The 24,036-nt window shown below is 39.2% G+C and overlaps 1 protein-coding gene across 5 annotated transcripts in view; it reads right to left on the bottom strand.

Annotated features, from left to right (window-relative positions):
• Nucleotides 1-3,742: 3,742 nt before the first annotated feature.
• The window catches only part of LOC102448690 (ubiquitin carboxyl-terminal hydrolase 12-like), a 44,311-nt gene continuing 24,017 nt past the window's right edge, over nt 3,743-24,036 (bottom strand). For 2 of the 5 annotated variants that reach the window (XM_025178025.2, XM_025178024.2), the window contains 7 exons: nt 19,932-20,005; nt 18,617-18,843; nt 17,171-17,247; nt 15,879-15,962; nt 15,023-15,220; nt 11,627-11,705; nt 3,743-6,201 (listed from right to left, as the gene is read on the bottom strand). In XM_025178025.2, coding sequence (XP_025033810.1) covers nt 6,100-6,201; nt 11,627-11,705; nt 15,023-15,220; nt 15,879-15,962; nt 17,171-17,247; nt 18,617-18,843; nt 19,932-20,005 — 841 coding nt within the window. In that variant the 3' untranslated portion in view covers nt 3,743-6,099. Of the gene's footprint in view, nt 6,202-11,626; nt 11,706-15,022; nt 15,221-15,878; nt 15,963-17,170; nt 17,248-18,616; nt 18,844-19,931; nt 20,146-24,036 lie in introns of all 5 variants that reach the window. The other 3 variants (XM_014580124.3, XM_006136174.4, XM_075940868.1) reach the window with 2 other exon arrangements.

Genomic DNA, 24,036 nt, shown 5'->3' with positions numbered 1-24,036 from the left:
TTCATTCCCTTATCACATACCTCTAAGATGATGAGCAACATTCAGTAAAGATGGACAGCATTTTTAAATCTATGTGTAGCATGGCAGCTGCAGTGGCTCTGCTTTTTCATTTCTGCTCTGGATAGAAGGGATTCCAAACAAATTTTAAGAGACAAACTGGATTTTTTCCAAACAGGTGCCCTTTTGCTTGAGAAATTGTGCATCAAACTCAAAATGAACAATTTTTTAAAAAAATTCATGTATTTGAAAACTATTGTCAAGAATACTACTCATTCTCCCCTCCCCAACTTATTTCCTGCAGTTTGTTAAACCACTAGCATATGGAAAATGAGAGGCTCCTGGGACAAGAATTGAAGGAAAAATATTTAAAAAGCTTCATACCTAAGCAACTTTTAAGCAATGTTGTATTTTTAACTCAACCTAAATGGATGTGGACAAAATTGTCTGTTAGGAATCAAGACACATTATGATTTCACCTTCCTGCAGGTTCTCTCTGCAAACAAACATTCAATCAAAGACATTTTGCTAGCATGAATACATGACATCCACCATCTCAGCCACCACACCTGGTATTGAACTGGATACATCCCAGGCTAAAAGCAAAAGCTGAACTTAACAAGCCAAGATGCCAACAGGGGCTGTAACATACTCTCATCCGCTGCAGGTTGAGAAGAGGACTTATAAGAAAAAACCCTCCAATCTCAAAACACACACACATCCCCTGACATTACAAATAGTCATGAAAAACAAAATTATAAACTTGACTGGTCAAATATACACAAAGTGAAGTTCAAATTATATGTGACAAAAAGATGGGGCCACAAATCAATGGCACTCTTACTTGTGTGGTGTTTTACTTCTAAAACCCCAAAGCTATGCATGACAATATTTTCCAGTATGGTTTTTGCTATGATAGTTGCAGCAGTTTCTAAGAAAGGATTTGGTCAGGCATTTCCCCTGACTTTATTAACAAACTATGCTACAGATGCCCAGTGGAAATTGCTGGCAGCTACTTAGTTTCTTTTGTCTTATGTTAAAAACTTAAAAAATGATTCAGAACCATTAAAATATACATATAACTAGCAGCTCATGTAACTACATTGTTACTATTGTCTTCCCCCATCTACTTTCTCCCTCTTGTTTTAGAATAAGATCCTTGGGATGAGGACCACTTTCTCCTGTACTTTTGTACAATGCCTCGCATAGCCAGACCTTCCACCCTAATACTACCATAAAGAATAGAAATCCCAGCACCAAGCTAGTCTTATTCTACGATTTCTAAATATCTAAACCAGTTTACAACTGTGTGAAAATGAAAGGATCAAACATTGCCACATATTCTCTGTTCAGTGTTTGTACAACACCGCAAACCATAGGGTTCTGGGTCAACAAATAGGGCTTCTAGGCATTACTGAAACAGAAATAAATTGTAGTGTGCAAAGGATATGAGGGTGCTTCCCTTCAAAGCACATATACCAGCAATGGGCAACCTAGGTTATTGAGTGGGACACGAGTGGACCTTCTTCATCCCAGTGGGCTGCAAGATTATCTTTACCAAGACTGTCTCCAGGGGGATAGGCTAGTTTTGCCAACTGTGTGTGGGTACTTAGAATTTGCAGGGTGTTCTGATTGAACCATTCAGGCGCTTTGATTGGATGCAGAAAGCGCATAGCTCTCACAGTCAATGTTGTGTGCAATTAGCACACACCTCACTTCATGTGTCCTGGCTTTTGTGCGTGTCACTTTAGTAATACCAATAGAAAAAAAACTACACGGACAGAAGCCAGCAGAATCTGGCAAACCTGCGCATGGGCATTGGTAAACAAAATGTCTCTTGGGCCACATATAGAACCCTGATGGGCTATAGGTTGCCCACCACTGGCATATATGAAGGGCAGTTAAAGTAAACGGCTCAGGCGAAACAGCACACAGTACTTAAAGATCAAGTCAGTTCCCTTTGCAAAATATTCAGTCTCTAAAGGAATAGAGAAAAAATGAGTGAATCTTCATGGTAACCTATGCTATTGTCCTGTACATCACTGCAATTGCTCCACTAATGCCATATCGTTAACCATAATTGTTCAACTCCATTGCAGAGAATAATCTAATCCCATTTCACCACTGCACATGAAAACCACGCTCAAAACAAAGCCAACTGATTGTGTACGTGGAAGCAAATTTCACAGAAAGCACAGAAAAAGAGAGGAAAGCCTCCAGAAGTAACCTAGAGGTTAATAGGGCACAATAGGAAATGATCACAGGAATCCACTTATAGAATCAGTTATATTTCAGGGAGTTGCTCCTTTCCTAAATACTGGGGGACTGGAGCAGGAAGGTTTTACTTGTCTCAGGGATCTTTATTATTCTGTTTTCCTCCTTGTACCAGTCAAATTAGATTGAATTGACATGATCACCTCAAATTCCAGGGATGCGACCAAGAACATGCTATGTACAACTAGTAATTCATGAACGTTTCTCAGGTGTGAACACATTCTGGGATTTACTGGAATATCACTACAATTGTATGTTGTGGGAATTCCTCTCTGCCACAGTTTGCAGAGATTAACGGGCTGGGCTATAGGACCAGAATCTGCCACTCTCTCAGGGTGCATCTACACAGCAGCGTTATTTCGAAATAAATTCAAAGTAACAGACAGCTTATTCCGACTTCTGTAAACCTCATTCCACGAGGAATAACACCTATTCTGAAACAGCTATTTCGGAATAGCAGTAGTGTGGACGCTCCACTGCTGCTATTCCAAAAAGCTCCACCCCAGGGCCATTCAAAGTAATTACTCCCCAGTGCCTCCTGGGGCTCTAAATCGAGATAGCACGTCCACATTAGGTAAACCTTGGACTAATTTTGAGGCTTCCCTGTAGTATAGACATGCTATTTTGAAATAAGCTATTTCTGAGTATTTCTTCCAGAATAGTTTATTTAAAAATAAGTGTGCAGTGCAGACGTACACTCACTGAGCACTAGTTGTTTTTTTTCCTGGAGGGAGTGGCTTCAATTATGTGAACTGGATTACTTGAAAAGCTACTACAGAGCATGAATAAAAATGGCAGAATCTGGCCCAGCACTATTGCAGCAAAAATATATGCTACAAATCAAATTAAAACCTTTCAGGCCTGAGCTATATTCTGAAGTGATCTGAAATTAATTTCCCATATTTGTGTCAGACTACAATGGACCAAATTCATCTTGGGTGCAAACAGGCAAAATTCCCGCTAAAAATCAATGGATGACTCATGCTAGAGTAAAATTTGACTCCATTTGCTCATTGCCAATATGTGACCTTCTATGGTAAGGAAGCAAATTCTGATGCTTTTGGGGAAGAGACAACCTTTCAAGTTACTATATAATTTACTTGTATATTCCTTATATTTTGACCAGAACTCATTAACTCTTATTCATCAAGTTTTCCCACTGAGTGAAGTGGGTTAAATCATGTTAAACTCTTCAGGGGAAGGGACTTCATCTTTGCTCATCAAATTCAAAGCACACGTATGGCACCAGGTACATTTTTAATCTCTGCTAATCTAGTGTTAACATAAGTGAAAAGGAAGTATTGAGCAGTGACGTCATGCAAAGTCCACCTTAGACAAAGAACTTAGTTCATAACCCTTCCTTTCCACAGCCTTTCCACAGCCTACCAATTAAACAGATATGCTCAGAAAATTATACCAACAGATATGCTCAGAAAATTAACATGAAATGAAGAAGAAAAGGGCCCTTAACGAAAGTGAACAAAACTAACCAATTACTTTTATTTTTCATCTTCAAGTGAGATTCACACCATTCAAGGAAAAACATTTGGGGCCATGTGCATGTGACCATACATGACCTTTATTGGAGACAGGTGGGGTCATTAATTATACAGAAGTAACATTATACCATTCTCTTCCAATTTAATCCCATTTAGTTTCTTTATAAATCTGTAGCAAAAGTGCACTTTTAACAGTTTTTCTTTTAATCTATAGTATATATCTTTCATATTATCTCTCTCAAATCAGGTATTTTATTTGTAAAAATGTATCACCAGATATACAAAATACATGTATAGTGTTCTACACCACTTTTTTGTATTTACTGTTTAGATTTGTTTTTTAAACTCAGTGTGTTCTCCTTTTTGCTAGAGTTACTGGTGGCATTTCTCTGAGTGTCACTATGCAGGGGCTCTGGGTTTTCCTGTAAATAAGGGGAGAGAATCCCTAACCAAGCGCAATTTTCACACAAGTAGGAATAACAAGATGACAAAAAATGTTTCACAGGTACTGATTAAATCTCTGAAAATGGAAAGTATTTTGCATAATAAAAATCAGGAACTGACCGTCCATACTTTTTCTCCTGGAAAAGGAGAGGTGGGAAGGAATGGAACCTGTACTCAATTAGAGTATGCTAATATTTACTAATTTCCATTTTAAAGCAAGTAATTAACTGCTAACAGGATATTTCCAGTTGTGAAAGGGAACAACAGATAATGAGCACAGCCACCATGAAGAACTGCATGTATGTGATGCGTTATCTTCAAGAGGACAATATTTTGGTAAAATATTTTATTTTATCTTGTAAAAATCACAGAATTGCATAAATGAAGTGTCCTCACAGATAAACACCAGTGTGTAATATGAAATGCTGTACTAAGACCAATAAGGTAGAAGACAGCTTTGGTGTTATTTAACAAGATGAAGAAAGGAAAATATCAATTTCCACTCATGGTTTAAAGCCAGCTATGACAAGCTTTGGCATTGTAACAAGACTTTTCAAATAAGAAAATTTCATAGGGTTTTCAGAGATTTCTCATAAATTCTCTTTAATCTTTTCTAATTATCCTTGAGATTATTCTACATATACGAGTAATGGGTAGTAATTTAAATCCAGTCTTCATAAGATTAACATACTTTTCCCCTGTTAAGCAAGGCCTATAGTGGCATATCAAAATCAGAGAACATTTTCAGGGGCAAATATTCCCATGTCAAAACTAACCATCAAGATGAAGAGGAACTCTTTGTAAGGTAGTGTTAACCTTTGTTCATTTTTTTCTTCCTTAATGGAAATTTCTTATTTCAAAGACTAGGAACAACTGGATTAGTTATGTAAATAATGCTTCCCTTGGTTAACTTTTCACAATTAGTGCTGCTTCTGTGTATTGTCATAGGCAGACACAATCCTGCATCCATTTACTATATACTGAATGAAATGCTGAACAGATCCTGTTTCAAAAGAGGGCACTTTTGGCTTATGTGATAGCTCCAAGAAATACTATAACTTTAAACTTTCTTTAACGACTGGTTGAAAGACATGCACTTTTAAAAGCTCAACTGTTTCTTTGCTCCCCTTGAATTTGCAGCAATGCAGCTTTGACTCAAACTTTTGCGGAAAAAATTAAAAAATACAACAGATTAGGTTGAGTATGGAAAAAAATTATATCTTCTGGAGGGGGCTAGAATAGTAAAAGTTAAAAATATACAAAAAAAAGAGTGCTATTAGTGTTATCTAAACCCAAGGTGATACATACTGAGGAAATTATAATGCTGCAGAACTAGCTTTTTGTCTACCTTTTTAAAAATTAGACTTGGCATTTCCAATATGTTTTAGCACTGTACTGTTTTGCATGTCTGAGTCATCAAATATATCCAGCAACTGGCTGCTGCTCATATCTTAAAATGTGTGTTCAGCTGACACAGAATATCAAAATCATTCTGCTAAAATACAGAAAAACGACGATGATAGATTTCAAGGTATAGCCTCAGGCTGACACTGAATGGTAAAGAATTCCACAATGCGACTTTCAAAACCTTTCTTCAGTTCTTGAACAAATAAGCAGCCAGGTTTCAAGTAGAGGTAACACAGATTTTGGAAGCTAGCAATGTTTAAAAAAGCCCAGAAAGAAAATCGGAGCAAAAGCTCTCCTTGTTATGGAAGTCAGCACTCCTCCTCCAAGAATGACAGAGGTAAACCTTTCTTCTCCCTGCTGGATCTCTCATGGTCCTACAGCAATGATGAGGAATTGTTTCTGCTGTCACTGATGTCCTACTTGGGACACAGCCTTGATCCCTTTTTTCTTTTATTTGTACACATTTATCATTTTAGTCTTAGTCTCTTGACTGGTAGAAGAGGATATATCCGGATTCTGAGTTTTTGGAAATGTCTGATGTTAACCCATAGAATTCTTCAATGGCCTGCGCATCAATTTTCTGTAATTCAATAAGACATGAAGATTAGACCCAGTCAAATAAATACTGAGCACCCTACTTCCCCCAAAGAAACACTATTTTCAATTTACTATATAGAAGGAATTGACGGAAAACTACTCAATATTAATACACTAATACATTAAACATTTCTTCAGTAGACTTGAACTGCTTGATTTAGAAAATATTAAATCAGGATCAATTTATAAGACTATCAGATCAAAAAATTAGTACGCTGTGAGGCTACAGTGTAGACATAAGGGTTCGACGAAGGCCTTCTCTAAAAATTCTAGCTGACATTCACCCTCAGCTCTTTCTACCAAGTTTTGGAGTCGCCACCTTCCTTTATCCAAAGCCATGCAGCCTATATGCAGATGAAAAATAGTTTGTTGTTAACACAGGACAATATCTCCACCAGATAATAAGAAGCGCATACAAACTTTCCAGTAAATTCAAAAGGCAGTTTAAATGACCTGCTGCCTTGCAGGAGGTTACTGGGGCTTAAGAAATGAAGAGGATTCCTGCACCACTGGAATCTACTACAATGTTGAGCAGTGAGAGGTTTAGAACCTCATGGGTATTTAAAAAGGCAAATAACTTCTTTTCAGTGCAGGCAGGAATAGATTTCTTGTCTATACATCAATTTAAAATTGAGAGAAAATTATTCCAGCAAAGCACGGCCAGATAAATGAGTTTTGCATTTTGCTCTCAAATCGGTGAGGTCAATGGTCATTATCTCCTGTGGTTGTGAACTCCATAGTCTTGGTCTATGTTCTGAGATGGAGTTGTTTCTCATTACTGATCAACAATTTCTTTGTTCCAGTGGAATACAGCTGTCCTGAAAGGTCAGCATCAGGAAGAGAAATCTCAGCCAGCAAAAGCTAATTCCATGTGAGACTGAATTTGATTCTGCAATCAATGGTGAGCCAAGTACAGAGAGTGAAACACTGGAATGAATGCTCATAGCCTGTGTTGCTAAGTAGAAAATGATTCCTTTAGTATTTTAAAAATACCTTTAGGTCACCCAATCCACAAGGATAAGATGACAACCTGAGGTGGAAAGCAGTCTAGAAACAAATGAAGTGACAATCTCCTCTACTATCCCTATGATAGAAGATTTGGGTACCAGAAATTCAGAATATCGCAGGGGAAAAGGGTCTTGGGATACCATAGAACCAAGATTCTTGGTCCAAAGAAAAAACTCTGCTTTAGTGGAGGAAGCAGGGAATGTTCTCTGCTTGACATGCAGAGGAGTCAAAGGAAGGCCCGAAGCTGAACTTCATCACTCCCAAAATGGCTATTAGTACAGAATAGGCAGAAGGTCCTATTACCAGTCTCTAGTATCAAAGAGTCTCTCAGAATGGATAGCATCTTAGTTCCAAGTTCATAGATCCATATGGAGTCAAATATTCTGGACAAAAATCATGGCCTCTGTTTCCATCTTTACACCTCAGTTCTGAGGGAGAGCGCAAAGGCACTGTGGCATTACAGTACTGGGGCCAAAGGGAGTATTCCCTCCTCAGATCAGGGTCTCCTGAGATTCAGACTTCCACATGGTAATAAGCAAGGAATAAAGGCTCAATGCTAACTATAACAAACTATCGGTTTAATGGTGTATCCAGAGCTGAGATTTCTGGTACATTTGGGCTCTCAAGGTTAAGGTAGCACAAAAGGTACTCTCTCAATATGCGCAACTCAGTGGGACATAGGAAGCATTATGTATGAAGCGCTCTTAAGGACATTTTTACATTCCAACAGGCATCATTGAAGCTGGTTTCCTTGACAGCCATCATCTGAAGTAAGTGGTACCCAGTACAGAGAAACACTGAAAACATATAGGGGTGAAACTAACAGTAATGACTCAACTTCACTATTCTAGCTATAATTAAAAGCAGGAGTATTTAGCAACAACAAAAAAATATAGCAAACAGAGAAGCAGCTAGAGCACGGGTGGGCAAGAGGCTGTCAGCAGACCAGATACGGCCCGCCAAGCCACCAGATCTGGCCTGCTGCCGCCTTGCCGGAATCCTTAGGCAGAGATCAGTTCCTGTTTTAAAAAGCCATCTGTTCTCCACTTGGTATGGCTAGGGACAGAGGAGGGAGACTTCTCATACTGTTCCCGCCCCCCAGCAAAATCTCTTAGGTCCCATTGGCCAATCTCTCAGTTTCTGGCCAATAAGAGCTGAGAATTTTTGCTGGGAGCAGGGGCAGTGTAGGAAGCCTTCTCCTTTCCTCCTCATCTTCCCTCCCCAATCCCTCTCATGCCTGGAGCGGAGCCACGTGGAGCTGCGAGCAACCTGCAGCAGATGGTCTGCTTCAGGTTTCTGCAGGTAAGTGCCTCCTAGTCAGAGCCTGCCTTTGGCACTTCAACACCTCCGTTCCCCAACTCTCCATTCCCCAACTCCTCCGTTCTGCCCCCTTCCCCCAGACATATATCCAAACCCTCTGCTCCCTCCTGCACCCTGATCTGGCACCTCAGTCTCCTGCCCCAGATCACAATCACCTCCTAGCCTCAGTCACATCCCAAAATCTTGCATCCCAGTCTCCTGCCCTAGATCACAACTGACTCCTTCACCCAAACTCCCTCCCAGATCTCATTCTCCCTGCTGCACCCCAATCCCTCACTCCAAGCTCCTTTCTGCACCCAACCTCTATCCCAGACCCCATATCTCCTCCATTAATATCCTGGAAGAGTGCAGCCCTCAACCACTTTCCAAAATCTTGGAATGGCCTCTCCATCAAAAATTATTGCCTACCCCTGAACTAGAGAAATCTACAGGGACTAAGGATGTAAAATCCCATTTAATCAGTTAACCGGTTAAATGTTATATTTAATTGGTTAACCTCTTAACCGGGATGGGTTTAGGGTTAGCCCCACAGTGTGGCGGGCTGCTCCAGCCAGGCCAGACCTGCTGGTTAACCATAACCGGTGACATCCATCTGGAAGCAGATGATAGCACTACAGCTCCATATATAATTGTTCACACTGAACAATCAATACCACAAAGGCACTTCCCTGCAGCCTCAACCACCAAAGCTTTCTAGATGTTTTCAGGTAAGAAACCGCATAGGGCACAGGCTGAACAAAGTGTGTTAATTTGTACAGATGATACCCATAGAACTACCAGTTTATTCCTTAGTATGTTTAAGTACAAGAGGGACAAATTGGTTTTCTGAACATTGCCTGCACAGCTTCAGAAATTGTTCTAATGGTCTGCTGTGGACGTGCTGGTCATAAAAATGTAAGCTGTCTGTGGGTGCACTCAGTTTTGAAGAGAATGTACACTACTTGCTTGTTTAGGTCAGTGCATTTCTTCCTCCCCCCCCCCCCCCCCCCACACACCTTATGAGCAGGGGGCAACACACATTTGGTAAGTTGCCAGAAAGATGCAACAAACACAAAATGCAATTGGACGGTATACTATTTGAAACACGGAATGCATTATGTTGTGTGAAAAATCTAAAATTCCTTCAATTCATGCATTTCAAAATGCTCTGAAGTTCTGGAGAAAGTATACAGGACAAATAATCTATATTTTTCCCTAATTCTTTTCCCAGAAAACCTTTTATATGAATATTCAGAAGAGAGATAGTCATTCTAACAAAAAAAAAATACTCACAAAAATATTCACTAACTGATTCCATAATATAATTATCTGGGAGTTATGCAAACATTCTCTTCTGTTTAATTCAATTTAAATGCCAACCAACTTACCATGAAATCAAGTTTATTTCCACTACCTCACATTTTTACTATAACCTGGAAATATTTGTATCCAAGCACTGGGGGGAGAGAGGTTTCACATGCTGCCCCCACACCCAGCTGGTGACCCTTTGGGAGCTGAGAGATATTGCTGGAGGTGAGGGCAGTGCACAAAGCCCTCTTCCTCTTCCTGGAGCAGAGAGCCACAGGGCACAGCCAGCTGCTTAAAGTGATGTGGGGCTGCTCAGTACCTGAGGGTCCTGACAGGTCTGCCCACAAGCCATATCTTGCCCACCCCTGTTCTGATAGAAGCCTGATAAACTTGAAGCTCTCAGTTTTCAGCCAGCAGGAACAGAGAGATTTTTCTGGGGTTCAGAGGCAGCATGCAAAGCCTCCTCTCCCTCCTCCAGCACTTGGAGCAGAGAGCCATAGGGAGCAGCCAGCCATTTGGAGCAGCTTATGACTGCAGCAGGCAGGAAGCCTGCCTCGGGGTCCTATAGGGCTGCCAGCCAGGAGCCACCTAGGTAAGTGCCTATCAGCCCCCTCTCCCCCCAACTCCCTGCCCCAGGTCTCAACTCCCTCCCAGACCTTATACCTCCTCCTACAATCCTTCCCCAGGCCAGAATCCCCTCCTGCTTCCATATCCTCTCCCAGACCCTGTACTTCAATCCCCTGTTCCAGATCACACCCCCCTTCCTTCATCCAAACTCCCTCTAAGATCCCATAACCCCTCCAGTTCCCCGTTCTCCCTTCTGGACCCAACCTCTATCCCAGACCCCACAACTCCCCCATAGAAATATGGCATGGAAGACATTGACTGAAAATATATAACATGATAACTATTTTATGGCCTCTTTATAAATCATACATGTTTTTAAAGGGACTATCTTGGTGTATTACCAATCAGAGTTTGGACTAATTTTAAGGAGTGATCTAAAAAAGACTAAAAGATAAACTTTTATCTTTTTTTACAACATAGCTCAATGGGAGATGCAACAAAATGCTACCACCTGTTCAGAATTTTTTGTGCATAAAATGCAATGTTTGCAGATAGGTATGTGTATGTGTTTAGATACGCACAAACAATTTATAGGCAAGGTATTTTGTGGAGTACAAAATAAGTTTATTTTAGCTAGAGTATATATAAAAACTCTACTAAAGATAAAAAATCCTATGGATATCTTCAGTATCTAACTATTCATGTGCTCACAACTCTCTGATTTTTAACTCTTGCCACAGTTTTTGCTACCTGTCAGTGGCAAAAATCAAGAATTCTTCCTTTTACATACACTTAGGCCTATAAAAAAAGATGAAAAGGTGTTTAAATTCAGTGTTGAGCTACAGCCATCAGAAATATTTAGAATCAAGCCACTGACTTTAGAAAGCCAACAAATCTCAAGAGAGAGCCCGCGATATAGGAAAAAATACCCTTGTGTTTTACATTCTTAAAAAGACAGTTGTGGTTATATCAAATACATGTCATCCTCATTCTGCTGAGCGACTAATGTAGCCCCTCAGGTGAGTGTGGTTCTACATGTCAATTCTACATACACCAACCTGCCTCTGAAGAGTCCAGAACTTGACAAGGATGCTCCTGCAGATTGTGTTATAAATTTCTTTAATGGATGCAAATCAAATCCTAGATACTGAAATAGGATCCCTGCAGACAGCCAGAAAAAGGCACCGTCTACTCTGTCACAACATAAAAGCAGTCTGCATACCTACCTCTACAATGTCGTCATCAAACAGCAACCAAAAGCCATGGCTCTTCACTATGGTGATATAATGGCCACGGTTTGGACCACTGCCAGAAAAAAGATTAAAGATTTATTACTCTGATTCCTACATATGAAAAGCAAAACATTTGTAACTAACTCAAGCTATTATGGGTGGACCTGGTAGTGCCACTCACAGTTAAGGTTCACCAGAAATTTCCAGTGTAAGACCTTATTTTCAATTGCCTATAACTTTGCCAATCCTTTTCAGGCCGGGTATCCAGCTTTACTTAAAAGCAAATAAAATAAAATTTCAGCAAAAATGGTTTGGCCATTTTTGAGAATGAAATTAAGGATATTTTGTGTTCTGCCCATGTTATAAAATCCATATACTGGTCTGGGTGAGAAGCTCTAGGGCCTCTCTGCTTTTGGACCAAGGACTTGATATTTAGTAACACGGATGTGTCATTTGTGATTCTCATGAAAAAATATCCAAATCAGCCAAGTTACAAACCTTTGTGTGGAAAAAAATCTTAGTTTATGCTTGTTTAATAGAGACTTGTTAGAGCAGTGGTCCCCAACGCAGTGCCCGTGGGTGCCATGGCACCTACCAGGGCATTTGTGTGTGCCCACCAAGTGACCAGGGCCGGCCACACCATTCTTGCGCCCCGGTCCTCAGGTGTGCGGCACCAGCCCTGGGTGCGTGGCTCATGCGCAGCGTTGGCCCCAGGTGTGCGGCGCATGTGCGGTTTTGGCCCCGGGCGCGCAGAGCATGAGCGGTCCCACCCCCGGCAGTCCCAAAACATTGGGGACCACTGTGTTAGAGTTTAAGAGCTACAGTCTCTGAAGATTTCAGCTGTATTGAGAATGTGTCAGACCAGGGCTGCAGCACTCAGCTAGACTTTCTGTGCAATTGCTGCTGTCTGTTGTTGTGGCACCATCACCAGAACTGATTGCAGAGAGACCCTCTCTTGGGTGCTCTCAGTACTCTGCTGTTGAAAGGATGGAGGTGAAACTGCCAGACCCAAATACAGAGTGAAAAGAGCCAAACCAGATGAATAAGGGTGGCAAAGGAAGTAGACTGGGCCAAGGAATTTTGGGGGGTATAACAACATATATCAGAACTAGGTAAGCCACAGACTGTGGACCTCAGACAGTGAGGGAACAAGTTAAGGATAAAACAAAAAACAAACACAAAATATCACAGCTTTTACAAAATATTTTACTACATAAGGGGAAAGTGAATCTGTAGCCGCATTCAGTGTTATAAACGTGATAAAATTAACACAATTTCTGTTTTAGAATGAAGCCTTTTTTGTTTAGAGTGGGTAAATTAAAGTGAAGTTTCCAAGGCAAAGTATTCTATTTACGGAATAAATTTGTATCTGTTCTTTCCTGATACATTAAGTTCCAGCCTGATAAAAGTTTAATATTGAGCTACAGAATGCTTTAAAAAAGCATTTACAAAGTAGTAGCTCTAGAGCACAACTGCTGACCCTTTCCATAAGACAAAAATCATACTACATGCCATTTCTATATTGAATTACTGAAGGTTATAGTCATGCTTATTGTGTGTCACCGATAGCAAACTGCAGATCCAGCCTTTGAAACACGAGAGGGTTAGGATAGGATCCTTTCTTTTGCATCATCAATAAGTTGTATGACAATGTATGTCAGAACTATATCATAATATCTCGTGGATTAGAAATTTACATAAATTCAACAAACGCCAGCATAAGCGAGTTTTGTTGACTCTCTAATAGCAACACTGATATTTGGAATCATTCTATAGACCTTATGCTAGACTTTTTAATATTTACGCTCCACCCCAAAAAAAACCTCTCAACCATCTCATCCTCAGGCTTGCTCTAATCTGAAGCATAATTACTGCTTAGTTATTTTGGTCAGTGTTGTAAAAAACCCCATACTCCAACCAGCTATGCTGACCGAAGTGGTTTTCTTTTGATGTAGCTAGCTTTGTTCGCAGAGGTGGTATCCTTACACTAAGGGCATGTCTACACTAGGAAATTATTTCAAAATAACTAAATTTGAAATAACTCCCAAAAGAACCATTTCAAAATAAGCTTATTTCCTGAAGAAAGCAGGAGTACAGATTTCAAAATAACCAGCCCATTAATTTGAAATAATGGGTTTGTTAGGGATGTTAAATTTCGATTAATCAACTAATTTCCATCGACCACTCAATTAGTCGATAAGAGGTAGAGTGAGGCGCTAGCCATCCCCACTGCTCTTCTGCCTTTTAAATGCCTCGCAGGGGCTCCTGCTACATTTCAAAGGGAGAGGCAATGTGGGGAACGTGGGACGAGTAGGGACTCAAGCAGTCCCCGCTCACCTGGGGTTCCATCTCTTCCTTTGAAATGTAGCATGAACCCTGTGGGGCTCTTGTTACACTTCAAAAGGAGAGGCACAGCAGTCTCACTCACTTCCCCACCGCGCCTCTACTTTCCCTGCCTGCTCCCACCCCCAAAATGTGTTGGGGGGGGGGGACTGGCTTTTAAGCTGGCTCCCCACGGCTCCAGCTCCCCCCTCCTTTGCTGCCTCTCTCTGATAGAGGCAGCGAGGGTGTAAGCGCCCTGGTCAAGTTACTACTCGACTACCTTATAACCATATGCTTATCTGGTAACTGACACGTCACTTACATCCCTAGTGTGAACGTGCCACTTATTATTTTGAAATGGGGGATTATTTTGAAATAATTCCCGTGTGTAGACCAGGACTAACAGAAAAACCTCTTCTGTTGGCATAGGTTGTGTCTAAATGGCTATACCAGCTTAGCTGTGCAAGTACAATCTCAACACAGTGTAAACATACCCCATTTTTTACTTCTGTGAATAACATTTGATCTTCTCTTACACAATGCACTAAGACACAATGCACTAAGTTTTCTATTTGCACCAAGTTTTTAAAATCAAATATTTGTTCATCAATTCTTTTAATTACGTTTTAAATGTGCTGGATCAACATTGTGCAGCAGTTGATCTTAAAATCAGTAATACACAATTTAACCACTTGGTGGCACCAATTTCATAAAAAGCTTTGTAATGATCTAGCAAGTAGCAACATATAAATTGATTTTATTTTGATAACTTTTTTTTCAAGAATTGCTTTATTTCATTTACACCTTCCTGGAAGCTTTAGTATGCTTTAAAGCTTTATAGAAGAACAAGGCTGAGACTGCACACAATGGAAAAATAGGTTGAAAATATTTTCCAAAAAATGTTAAAATGTAAAAACATTTTCATTCTTTCAGTTGATTAGCTTAGATGTTGCTGAGATTTTTCTACATGGTCAGCTGTTGAGGTGGTATAGAGAATTAGATGAATGACCAGGTGACATAATTTTCATGGAAACTTAATTTAATACTCAGAAAGCATAGGAGACATACCTGCCACAATGAACAACTACAGCCACAAGGTCATACATTCTGTCAGGGTTTGTAGCATCTCCTGAAGTATTAAAGAGCCGAAGTTCCAAAGGAAAGACTACACGGTAAGAAAGTTTGGTGTATCGATGCAGCTGGTCCATGTATTTGAACCTTTTTAAGTGCAGAGCTAGAATCATAGGCAACTTCTTCACTCTCATTCTGGATCATAAAATACATTAAACAAGGAACAGCATATTGGAAAAAAAACCTTAAATAAGATAAACCTTTTAAGAAAAATAATTTGAATTTGTGTATAAATGATTCAAAAAAGTTTCATTCGAAATTCAGTTTTAATGAAAATGGTCTATGAAGAGTTGCTTTTTGTACAAGAATTCTGGTGCAAGTGGGAAAGATTTATAGTGCAACTGGCAATCACATGCAAGACAGCTGCTTGTCTACATTGAAATCTTTTACCATAGCAGAAAAAGTGAAAGACAGACTAAACCTCTGCCCTTTTGGACTGGCTGCTATTAACTAAGAAATGAGAAAAACAGATTTTCTACAATATCTGTGGCTGAAGGGGGAAACATTCTGGAGGCTTCAAACTGATTACAACTAACAGGGGAAAAGGAGTGATGTCCGGAAGTTCTTTAGGAGAGAAATGTGAAACTTATCTTTTTGGGTCTCCTCTGATTAAAAGAGCTGCTCCAAATGTATAATTTTCCCTTATACTTCCCCACACACATATCCCCCATCTAGAATGCAAGTTGTTTTGTTGTATCAAAGAATTGCCACTGGAATAACAACATACATTTAAACAAATATCTGCCATGGGCAGGAGAGAACATTAACATTTTCTAGCATATCTTAACCGTACCTTTTCTGTGCTTCCTGTTTACTGCGACACTGCTCACAGTAGTATTTATATTCACTACATAAAGTCTCAGTATTACTGAACCCCCTGTGGAAGTTGAGAGAAAAAAAAGAGAATTACAAGCATGTGGGAACCTTAGTCAAGCCATGTACTCATCATGTTACCACTCTGCTATCAATAGAAAAGAAATATACCAAAGATGAAGATTTCTCTCTCAAACAAGAATACCTCCAACCACTGGTTTTAATCACACCAGCCCCAGTTCCCTGTTATGGGATCTAAGCTTCCAGCTGAAGAAATGTGGATATGACTTCTTTCAGAAAATGAGCTGGCCAGCATTTGATCATGAATCAAACAGAGAGAAGAGAGAACACACAGCAGTGTAGGCTGCCATGCTTTTGGTTGTATCTACATTTGGTTGTACAATTATCTACAATTATCATTCCTCTTGTGTGATATTTGGGGGTGAACAAAAATTAACAGTTATCAACACTTGACCTTAATTTGCCCATAAAGCACATAATGCTTGCCAGAGATGTTGTGAAGACCAGGACTTTAACAGGGGTCAAAAAAGAACTAGATACATTCATGGAGGTTAGGTTCATCAACGGGTATTAGCTAGGATGGATAGGAATGGTGTCTCTAGTCTCTGTTTGACAGAGGCTGGAAATAGATAACAGGAGAGGGATCACATGGTGATTACTTGTTCTGATCACTCCCTCTGGGGCATCTGGCACTGGCCACTGTTGGGGACAGATGGACCTTTGGTTGTTCTCTTATGTACTAACGACACACATGCACCTCATTCATCATTAGTGTCGATATCAGCTATTAAGGAACCAGCTCTCAGGGACACATCTGGCACAGTGCTGGGTTAATAAGCTTGGACTTTGACAGGCTATCAGAGAGTGAATTCTAGAGCAGAAAGGTCTTCAACAGGAATGCCATGTTGCCTGCCCTTGGAAGCTCAAGCCCTCTTTGTCAAAGAGCAGGAACATTTCAGCAAAATGCAGCAGTAAAGTGACAAAGCAGAAATATTTTGAAAACAAACATGAATACTTAGTTTTAACAGAATATGAACATATGAAGTAGTATTACAACTTCATAAGACAATTAAATGGATAATTCTTACTCTTTTGGTAAAACAGTTTCTATATAACAGAATCTTGAGCAGAAAGTATTAGTTTATGGCAAGCTTGGGTTCTAAACTGCTACACAACTGAATATCTAAAGTAGCCACTCCATTCAGAATATGTGCCTATGCGCATCTTCCAACCAGATTCTTTTTAATTTACCTTAGGCAGTGCGTAATTGATGTATTTTGTTCCACATCAACCGAGAGATCCAGGAAGTCCTCATCTTTGCTACTAACCTTAAAAAAACAAACAAACCCAAAAACAAATACTTCATTGAGGCTTACAATCTGTCAGGTATAGAATTGCTTTAAGTCCCCGAAATGCTACAGACGTTGTGACTGCAAGTAGGAAGTTACTGCATTTATACATTCATCAAATCCTGAAAGTGGCCATTTCCTGCACTATTCAAGAACTGTTCAAGCAATCCAAAGTGTCGTTGTAGTCCAAAAAGAGACTATGTAAAAAAGGAACTTCCTTGTACAACATCTCTTCCCCATGTGCCTGTAAGTCACATCTGCTTATTTTACTTACAAAACAAAGCTATTAGTGACAGCTCTCAGGCGGCTAGGCAGGCTTTAAATGGATTCCATTTCACTTTGTACAGAAATACACTTATCTGCCATATTTCATACTCTTTAATACTGGGGAGAATACAAGAGACAGCAAAAGCTGGATTTTCAGATGCAGGGGTGAGTGCGTGAGTACGCTTGGCCATTACAAAAACAATCTTTTGACTTGTGAGCTAATCACATTTAGTCTCAAAATCCCTGAGAAAGAACCACATTTAGTGCCTTTTTTAGAAAGTCCATTCTTAGAGCATAACCATAGTTCACATTTAGAAGGCTGACAAGTATTTAGAGCTATTTGAATAAGTGTTGCTATCCAACATCATAACAATTTTTCTTTTCCTTCCAATAGGGCTTTCATTTGTTTGAAATACTGTTACACCAATGATTACATGGCTAAGTACAGATTCCCAGCCCAAAAGTGGTTCTTTCAATTTCTCTCTTGTACTTTTCATTCTCAACACAGTAATTATGGATCAATAACAAGAAATGCAATCTTTTTACTTGAAAATAAGTGGTTACAACACAAATTCAGCAGTACCTTTCCCAAACCTGAAAATATGGTCTGTGGTAGCTCAGAACCTTGTCTCTTTTATCAAGAGAAGTTGGTCCAATAAGAAGTATTACCTCACTTTTGTGTCTGCAATATCCTGACACAAACCTGGCTAGAACACCACTGCAAATTCAGTTATTGGATATTAAGTAAATAATGAGTAATTCTCATGGAAACACAACAGACTGTCACAAGAAATTACAACAGGACAAGATGGAGGCTCCTATCAGCCAGCTGCAAACTACTTTGTTGAAAACAGGGATGGGGAAGGAAAGGAAACATCACTTTTACTAAGAAACATACCTTAATAAATACTAGTCTGAATGGACAGCTGATACAATCATAAAATAGGTTAGATTCAATTTTTAATAAAAAAATATTTAATTTCATCTACCCTTATAAATAAAAAAAATTGTTTTGAATTAGGGAAAATGGTCCAGTGCTTTTAAAAATCAAATAAAGAAATGTTTTGTTTTTTCAACATACAGCTTCACAGTTAAGACATCTGGTTTCGTTGGTTAGTGTTCCTTGGAAGATTTCATGGACCCATGTCAAATCAGTCTTGTCTCCTTCCTCGCTCTCAATACTGCCATTCTGGAGTTTGCCATTCTGTTTCTCCTGTTTCTTCTCTTCTTGTAGTAAGTCAGCAATAGTGTTTAGTAAATAGTTCAGGAATTCATGTGCATCTTGCTGCATATAATTATCAAATAACTCTAGAAAGGAAATGCAAAAGGTTTGGGAGAATGAAAGAGCATAACATCAACAACAATACAGTATTGTTAAAGCATAAACTTTATAAGGCCATTCTGCTCTCACAAGGCACTGCACATTCTTCCCTTTCTTCTATAATTTTTTACATTCTTTTAGCCACTGCTATTAGTTAACGGTATTTAACTCTCTAAATCATTTCAGTATACACCATGTTAAAGATGCTATAGGGAACAGAAATGTATTCTGTAATTCTAGCAACAGACGGTAAGGACTTTGGTTTATTCTTTACTACTTACTTCTTGGATCCCAGGAGGAAGGCAACCTTCCAAAAGTTAAACAAACACCTTAAGGGAGGCTGGCCTGGCAAACATGTAAAATTGGTTTACATGGATTCTTTTGCCAGGTGAGGCTAAAATGAGGAAGATCAAATGTGACGTCCAATATCCTACCTCAAGAGGAAAGTGAAAAACGCCTATAATAGTAAATAAATTATATCTTTTTAAGCCCGATCAGAAATTATAAATTAGAACGCATAAGGGCTCTTCACAACTAGTCCCGGGAAATAATCATGGATTCTCAATGCAAGCTGAGAAACTGATTACTCGTTACTTTTTTTCTGACCTGAAAACAGGAGGGGGGAGAGAGTGCATCTTTAAGCCACCTCTGAGCCTTCCAAATCTGGCCTTCATTATTTGTGTACCTAGTTCATGGGATAAATTAAAGCACTGCCAGTGATGCTCAATTGTCATGGCTTCTTACAAATCTCTATATTAGCATTATACTGGAACAGAATCGCCAGGGCACCAAGAGCTCTGGGTCCCCTTTTCTTTACATGTTTGGTCTACAACAGGATGGAATCTCACCTCAACTCTTGATACTTTACAGGGACCATACACACTCTTTATGCTACAGTACACTAGTGGTGAAATACACAACACAAACTGGGGCATGAACTTTTCAAAATCCGGTTAGTAAAACTTGCCAAAGGTTAGTCAATAGATACACTTGAAAAGAGTTCTAGTTACTTTAAATATCCAGTCTCAATATTTTAATACTGAAATCTAATCAGGTACTTCAATTATTCATTTACCATTTTCTTTCCTCAAGCGGGAAATAAATTTCTTGGGCGGGATGACCCCCACCTTCTTCTTTTGTGTGGCAATGCTGTTGAAGAGATCGGAGAGGCATGTAAGGAGACTTTCCTTCTTCCGCGGCTGGACCTTATATGCCAAAACTTTTTCCCGAAATGGACGACAAAAATAAAGTGCCTGTAGGACTGAGTTGCAGTAGCAGGTATTGCCAAACTGGTTAAAACAGAACAAGACATATGTTCCCATTATTACTTCTGTTAAAAAGAAACTAAAAAAAAAAAGTCACCGAAGTCGCTAAGGACAAACAACAAAGGGATAAAAAACTAAAACATGGAAAAATATTTTTATGAAGTTAAAAAAACAACAACAGACCATGACAACTACTTTCCTAATTGAGACATTCCAGCTTGCAATGCAGGAAACCTAAATCACAACAGCATGAGAACAAAAAATTGAAAGATCATGACAGTGTCTCTGAACAGCGTAAACTGCAATAACATAAATAGTGAAAAATTAGAATTTTTAAAATTTTATATAAAGTTATATGATTAAGGAAGGCTTTCTGCATAACATTTCAGCATGATAGGCCTTCTCTCTCTATATCCAAATGTTGGTGTTCTGAGTAATCATTTATTGTGAAGCTACTGAGAACAGACATTTGTAGTTCTGGCAAAGCAACAGACTGATGACCTTTCAAATTAAATATCCATATGTTAACTAAAGAAGAAACCTATTTTTATGGAAGATGTTGCTATGGGCCTTTAAAAAAACCTGTTATAAGCAGGTATCTTCAGTAGTTATAGTAAGGAATGTTCATAGTACTAGGAGCATCTTACTAACATAAAAAAGTAAAAGGAAACACTGAACAGATGCTTTCTGAATTTGCATAATTTATGACTCCAAACAAATTTTAAATAAATAAAAAGGCCCATCAATTAAGATTTTGTTAAAAGTTACTTTGGGACAGAATTTGATAAACCTTCAAGGGGCTTCATTTTCAGAAAATGGGCATGCAAAAGCTAGGTCAACAGAATCAATAGTCACCATTTCATATCTTGGCCATAATTCCCAACATTATGAAAGTATGAAAGTAAAAATGAAAGTAAACAGACAAAATTGCTTTTCATCTTGGAAGCACAGCTAGTGTGCAAGCAAATTTTCTCCAAGTTTTAATTACCACAATGCTTTATCCAAGACCTTATCTAAAATCAGGGATGTGAACAGGTATCAGGTTAACCTTTTACCACCCAGCAAACATCATGGCAGGCTGGGGCTGCTCCAGCCAGACTAGAGAGGTCCCCTGCCCGGGATCCCGCTTAAGCAGTTGACTAGTTAAACCCTAACATTTAACTGGTTAACTGATTAAATGGGGTTTTACATCCCTATATAAAATAGACCTGAATTATAGTATCTGGGTAAATTGGGACAAGCAACTTATACCTTTTAGAAAGCAAGAATCAACAATGGTACCTATTAATGAGTTGTTAGTATGTGTTGTGGATCAAATGGGAAATTTTAGCTGTTTAACAACAGCTAAACATCAAACAATTAGCCAGTATTTCAAGGGATTGAACTAATACTAGTGGAGTTTCATTTGGATCATAACACTCATCAATTTAAAGGTGGAATGACTGACAAGAAGAGCAGCTGGGTGTAATAGAACAGATTCTCCATTATAGGTACTAAAGCAGTACTGCTTTCTCCCACTTCCTGTGTAACTATGTTTCTCTAATACCTCTATCAAACTTACCAAGTGTCTGGATCAATGCAATTGTTATCATGTCTGCAAATTTTTTCTTCTGCGGTAATTTGCAAAAGCAACCAACATAGTTAATTAATCAAGAGGAGGGCTATATGTATGGGAATAATCAAATGGGTGTCTGCTACGAGAAGACTATTTCAGGGTTTACGACTGGTAGATTAAACTGGTGAGTGACAACATGGTTATTAGTCCTGGACAGGGCTGAGGCTACAGTCACTGATGGGAAGAGGTGCCAATGAGAGACCTAAAACCATAATGCAGACATAAGAAGCAAAATGACAATCAGTTCTATTCCAGTAACAAGGTTACAATGGGTGGATTCAGATTTTGTTTGCCAGTCTCAGATACCAATATACCTTTTGAGACAAGTAGCAGATTAAGTATTTCCTATTTACAATGAAATATTGGCAAAACCCCATGATGTAGAGATATCTAAGAGCTGCTGTTTCACATCTGCCATATTTGAAGATTGTGTCACTAGAGGACAACAGGGCTGATGATATATAATGTCTAGGGGCAATGTGTCCCAGATTGCTTAACGAGGAGAAACTGTTAAACTGAAAAATTAGATGCTTTTATACAATGTCATGAAATAACTCATTTTTGGTGGTTTGATTCATTTTGTTTATAGTAATCTGCTGAATTTATTTTATGACAACTTTTGACTGTATAATATTGTTACTCAAAAAGCCAAAACAACAATGATTTCAGGTTTACCTGTCCCTAGGATATTCTTATAAATGAGCTCTGCATCTCAAGAGCATTCTGGGTGAAATACTTTAAACAAACATAATTAACATACAAATAAAACAACTGTAGAATACTGATAATCACATTAAATGGCACTCTGGGAATATGGCTACCAGCATACAATTTTGTACAATTACTGTAGCAGAATGATTGCAAGTTAATTGTCAATTTGCTGGCTGAGAGAAATACAAAATTACAATTTAATTCATGCAACTCAAAAGGTTACAGCCTTGACATCTTATAGATGCATTAACAGCACTTTGCATGGTACACGAAATGGGGAACAATTGTTCAAAATTGTTAGTTACATAATCAAAATATACATACAAGTAGAACAAACATTTAATTTCTGTTTATTCTTAGTCCACCTCTTTATTAATAACCTATAAAACTAAATAACTAGCACATTCAGGAAATCTGTAGATGACATAAAATTGGCAACACTCAGGAATAACAGAGGAATAATGCAAATGGACCTGGCATGATTAGGAACACTAGCAGAAAAGAAAAATGAAAATTTGTTGGAAAAATACTAGCTAATATATTTAGCAGGCAAGAGAGGATCCTCAAAACACATTTAATGGAAAGAAGAATCCTAGAAATTAGCAATACTGTAAGAACACAAGGTTAATAGTGGACTTGCTGTTCATTACTAACATCCCGTTCTTTCATCACAGCTCATTTCTGGGTTAGAGAGTTCACTCTGGGATGAGAGCAAAAAGGTGAATGTGATTTTTGATCATACACACAGAAGAATCAGGTCACAAAGCGTGGGACTAATATGTCTTGTATATACAACCCTGTTGTGATTATGTTGCATCCAAAGGTATGCTAGGTACTTTACAAACAGAAAAAGGCCATGTCTCAAAAAATCTTCTACAGGTTGACTCTCTCTATTTCAGCACCCTGATCCCTCTCTAGCTCAGAGCTAGTCCTGGTGGATGCCGAACTAGATGATGAACCATGTGAGGTCAATATTTTAGTAACAGGTCTCTATTTTTATTTTACAAATGTGAATACATGGAACAATGCTTGCAATAATGCTTAATAACCATATATGACTGTACTGATACAGCCTACATAAGCATACTAGGGATCTAAACGAGTACTCAGGTATAGGCTTATTGGTTAATCAGCTCGACTAATTGCATTCTCCGCCCCTCCCCTCCGACTTGCTCCCTCTGGATTATTTCCCCCCAGCACTGGCTCTGTGGTGCTGCCTCTCCCCCTCTGCTGCCTCTATCAGAGGAAGTGGAGGCGAGGGGAAGTCTACTCGCAGTGGGCCCAGGCTTGTTGCAGACAGAGGCTGCTCTGCATCCCGCAGAGCAGCCTCTGTCCGTGAGGAACTCAGACCTCTATGGACAGGGGCTGCTACCATCCCATGCTGCGGCTTTTGTATCAGAGGCAGCAGCGCAGGGTGGAAGGCAGCTGGTCCATGAGGGTAGCTGGTTTTTACTCTGCGCTGGTTAGGCCTCAGTTGGAGTACTGTGTCCAGTTCTGAGCACCGCATTTCAAGAAAGATGTGGAGAAATTGGAGAGGGTCCAGAGAAGAGTAACAAGAATGATTAAAGGTCTAGAGAACATGACCTATG

Source organism: Pelodiscus sinensis, chromosome 13 (genome assembly GCF_049634645.1).
Source record: "Pelodiscus sinensis isolate JC-2024 chromosome 13, ASM4963464v1, whole genome shotgun sequence".
In the NCBI taxonomy this organism is placed as follows: Eukaryota; Metazoa; Chordata; order Testudines; family Trionychidae; genus Pelodiscus; species Pelodiscus sinensis.
Note: the sequence above shows the minus strand (reverse complement) of the source record. Positions and strands in the feature narration are given on the sequence as shown.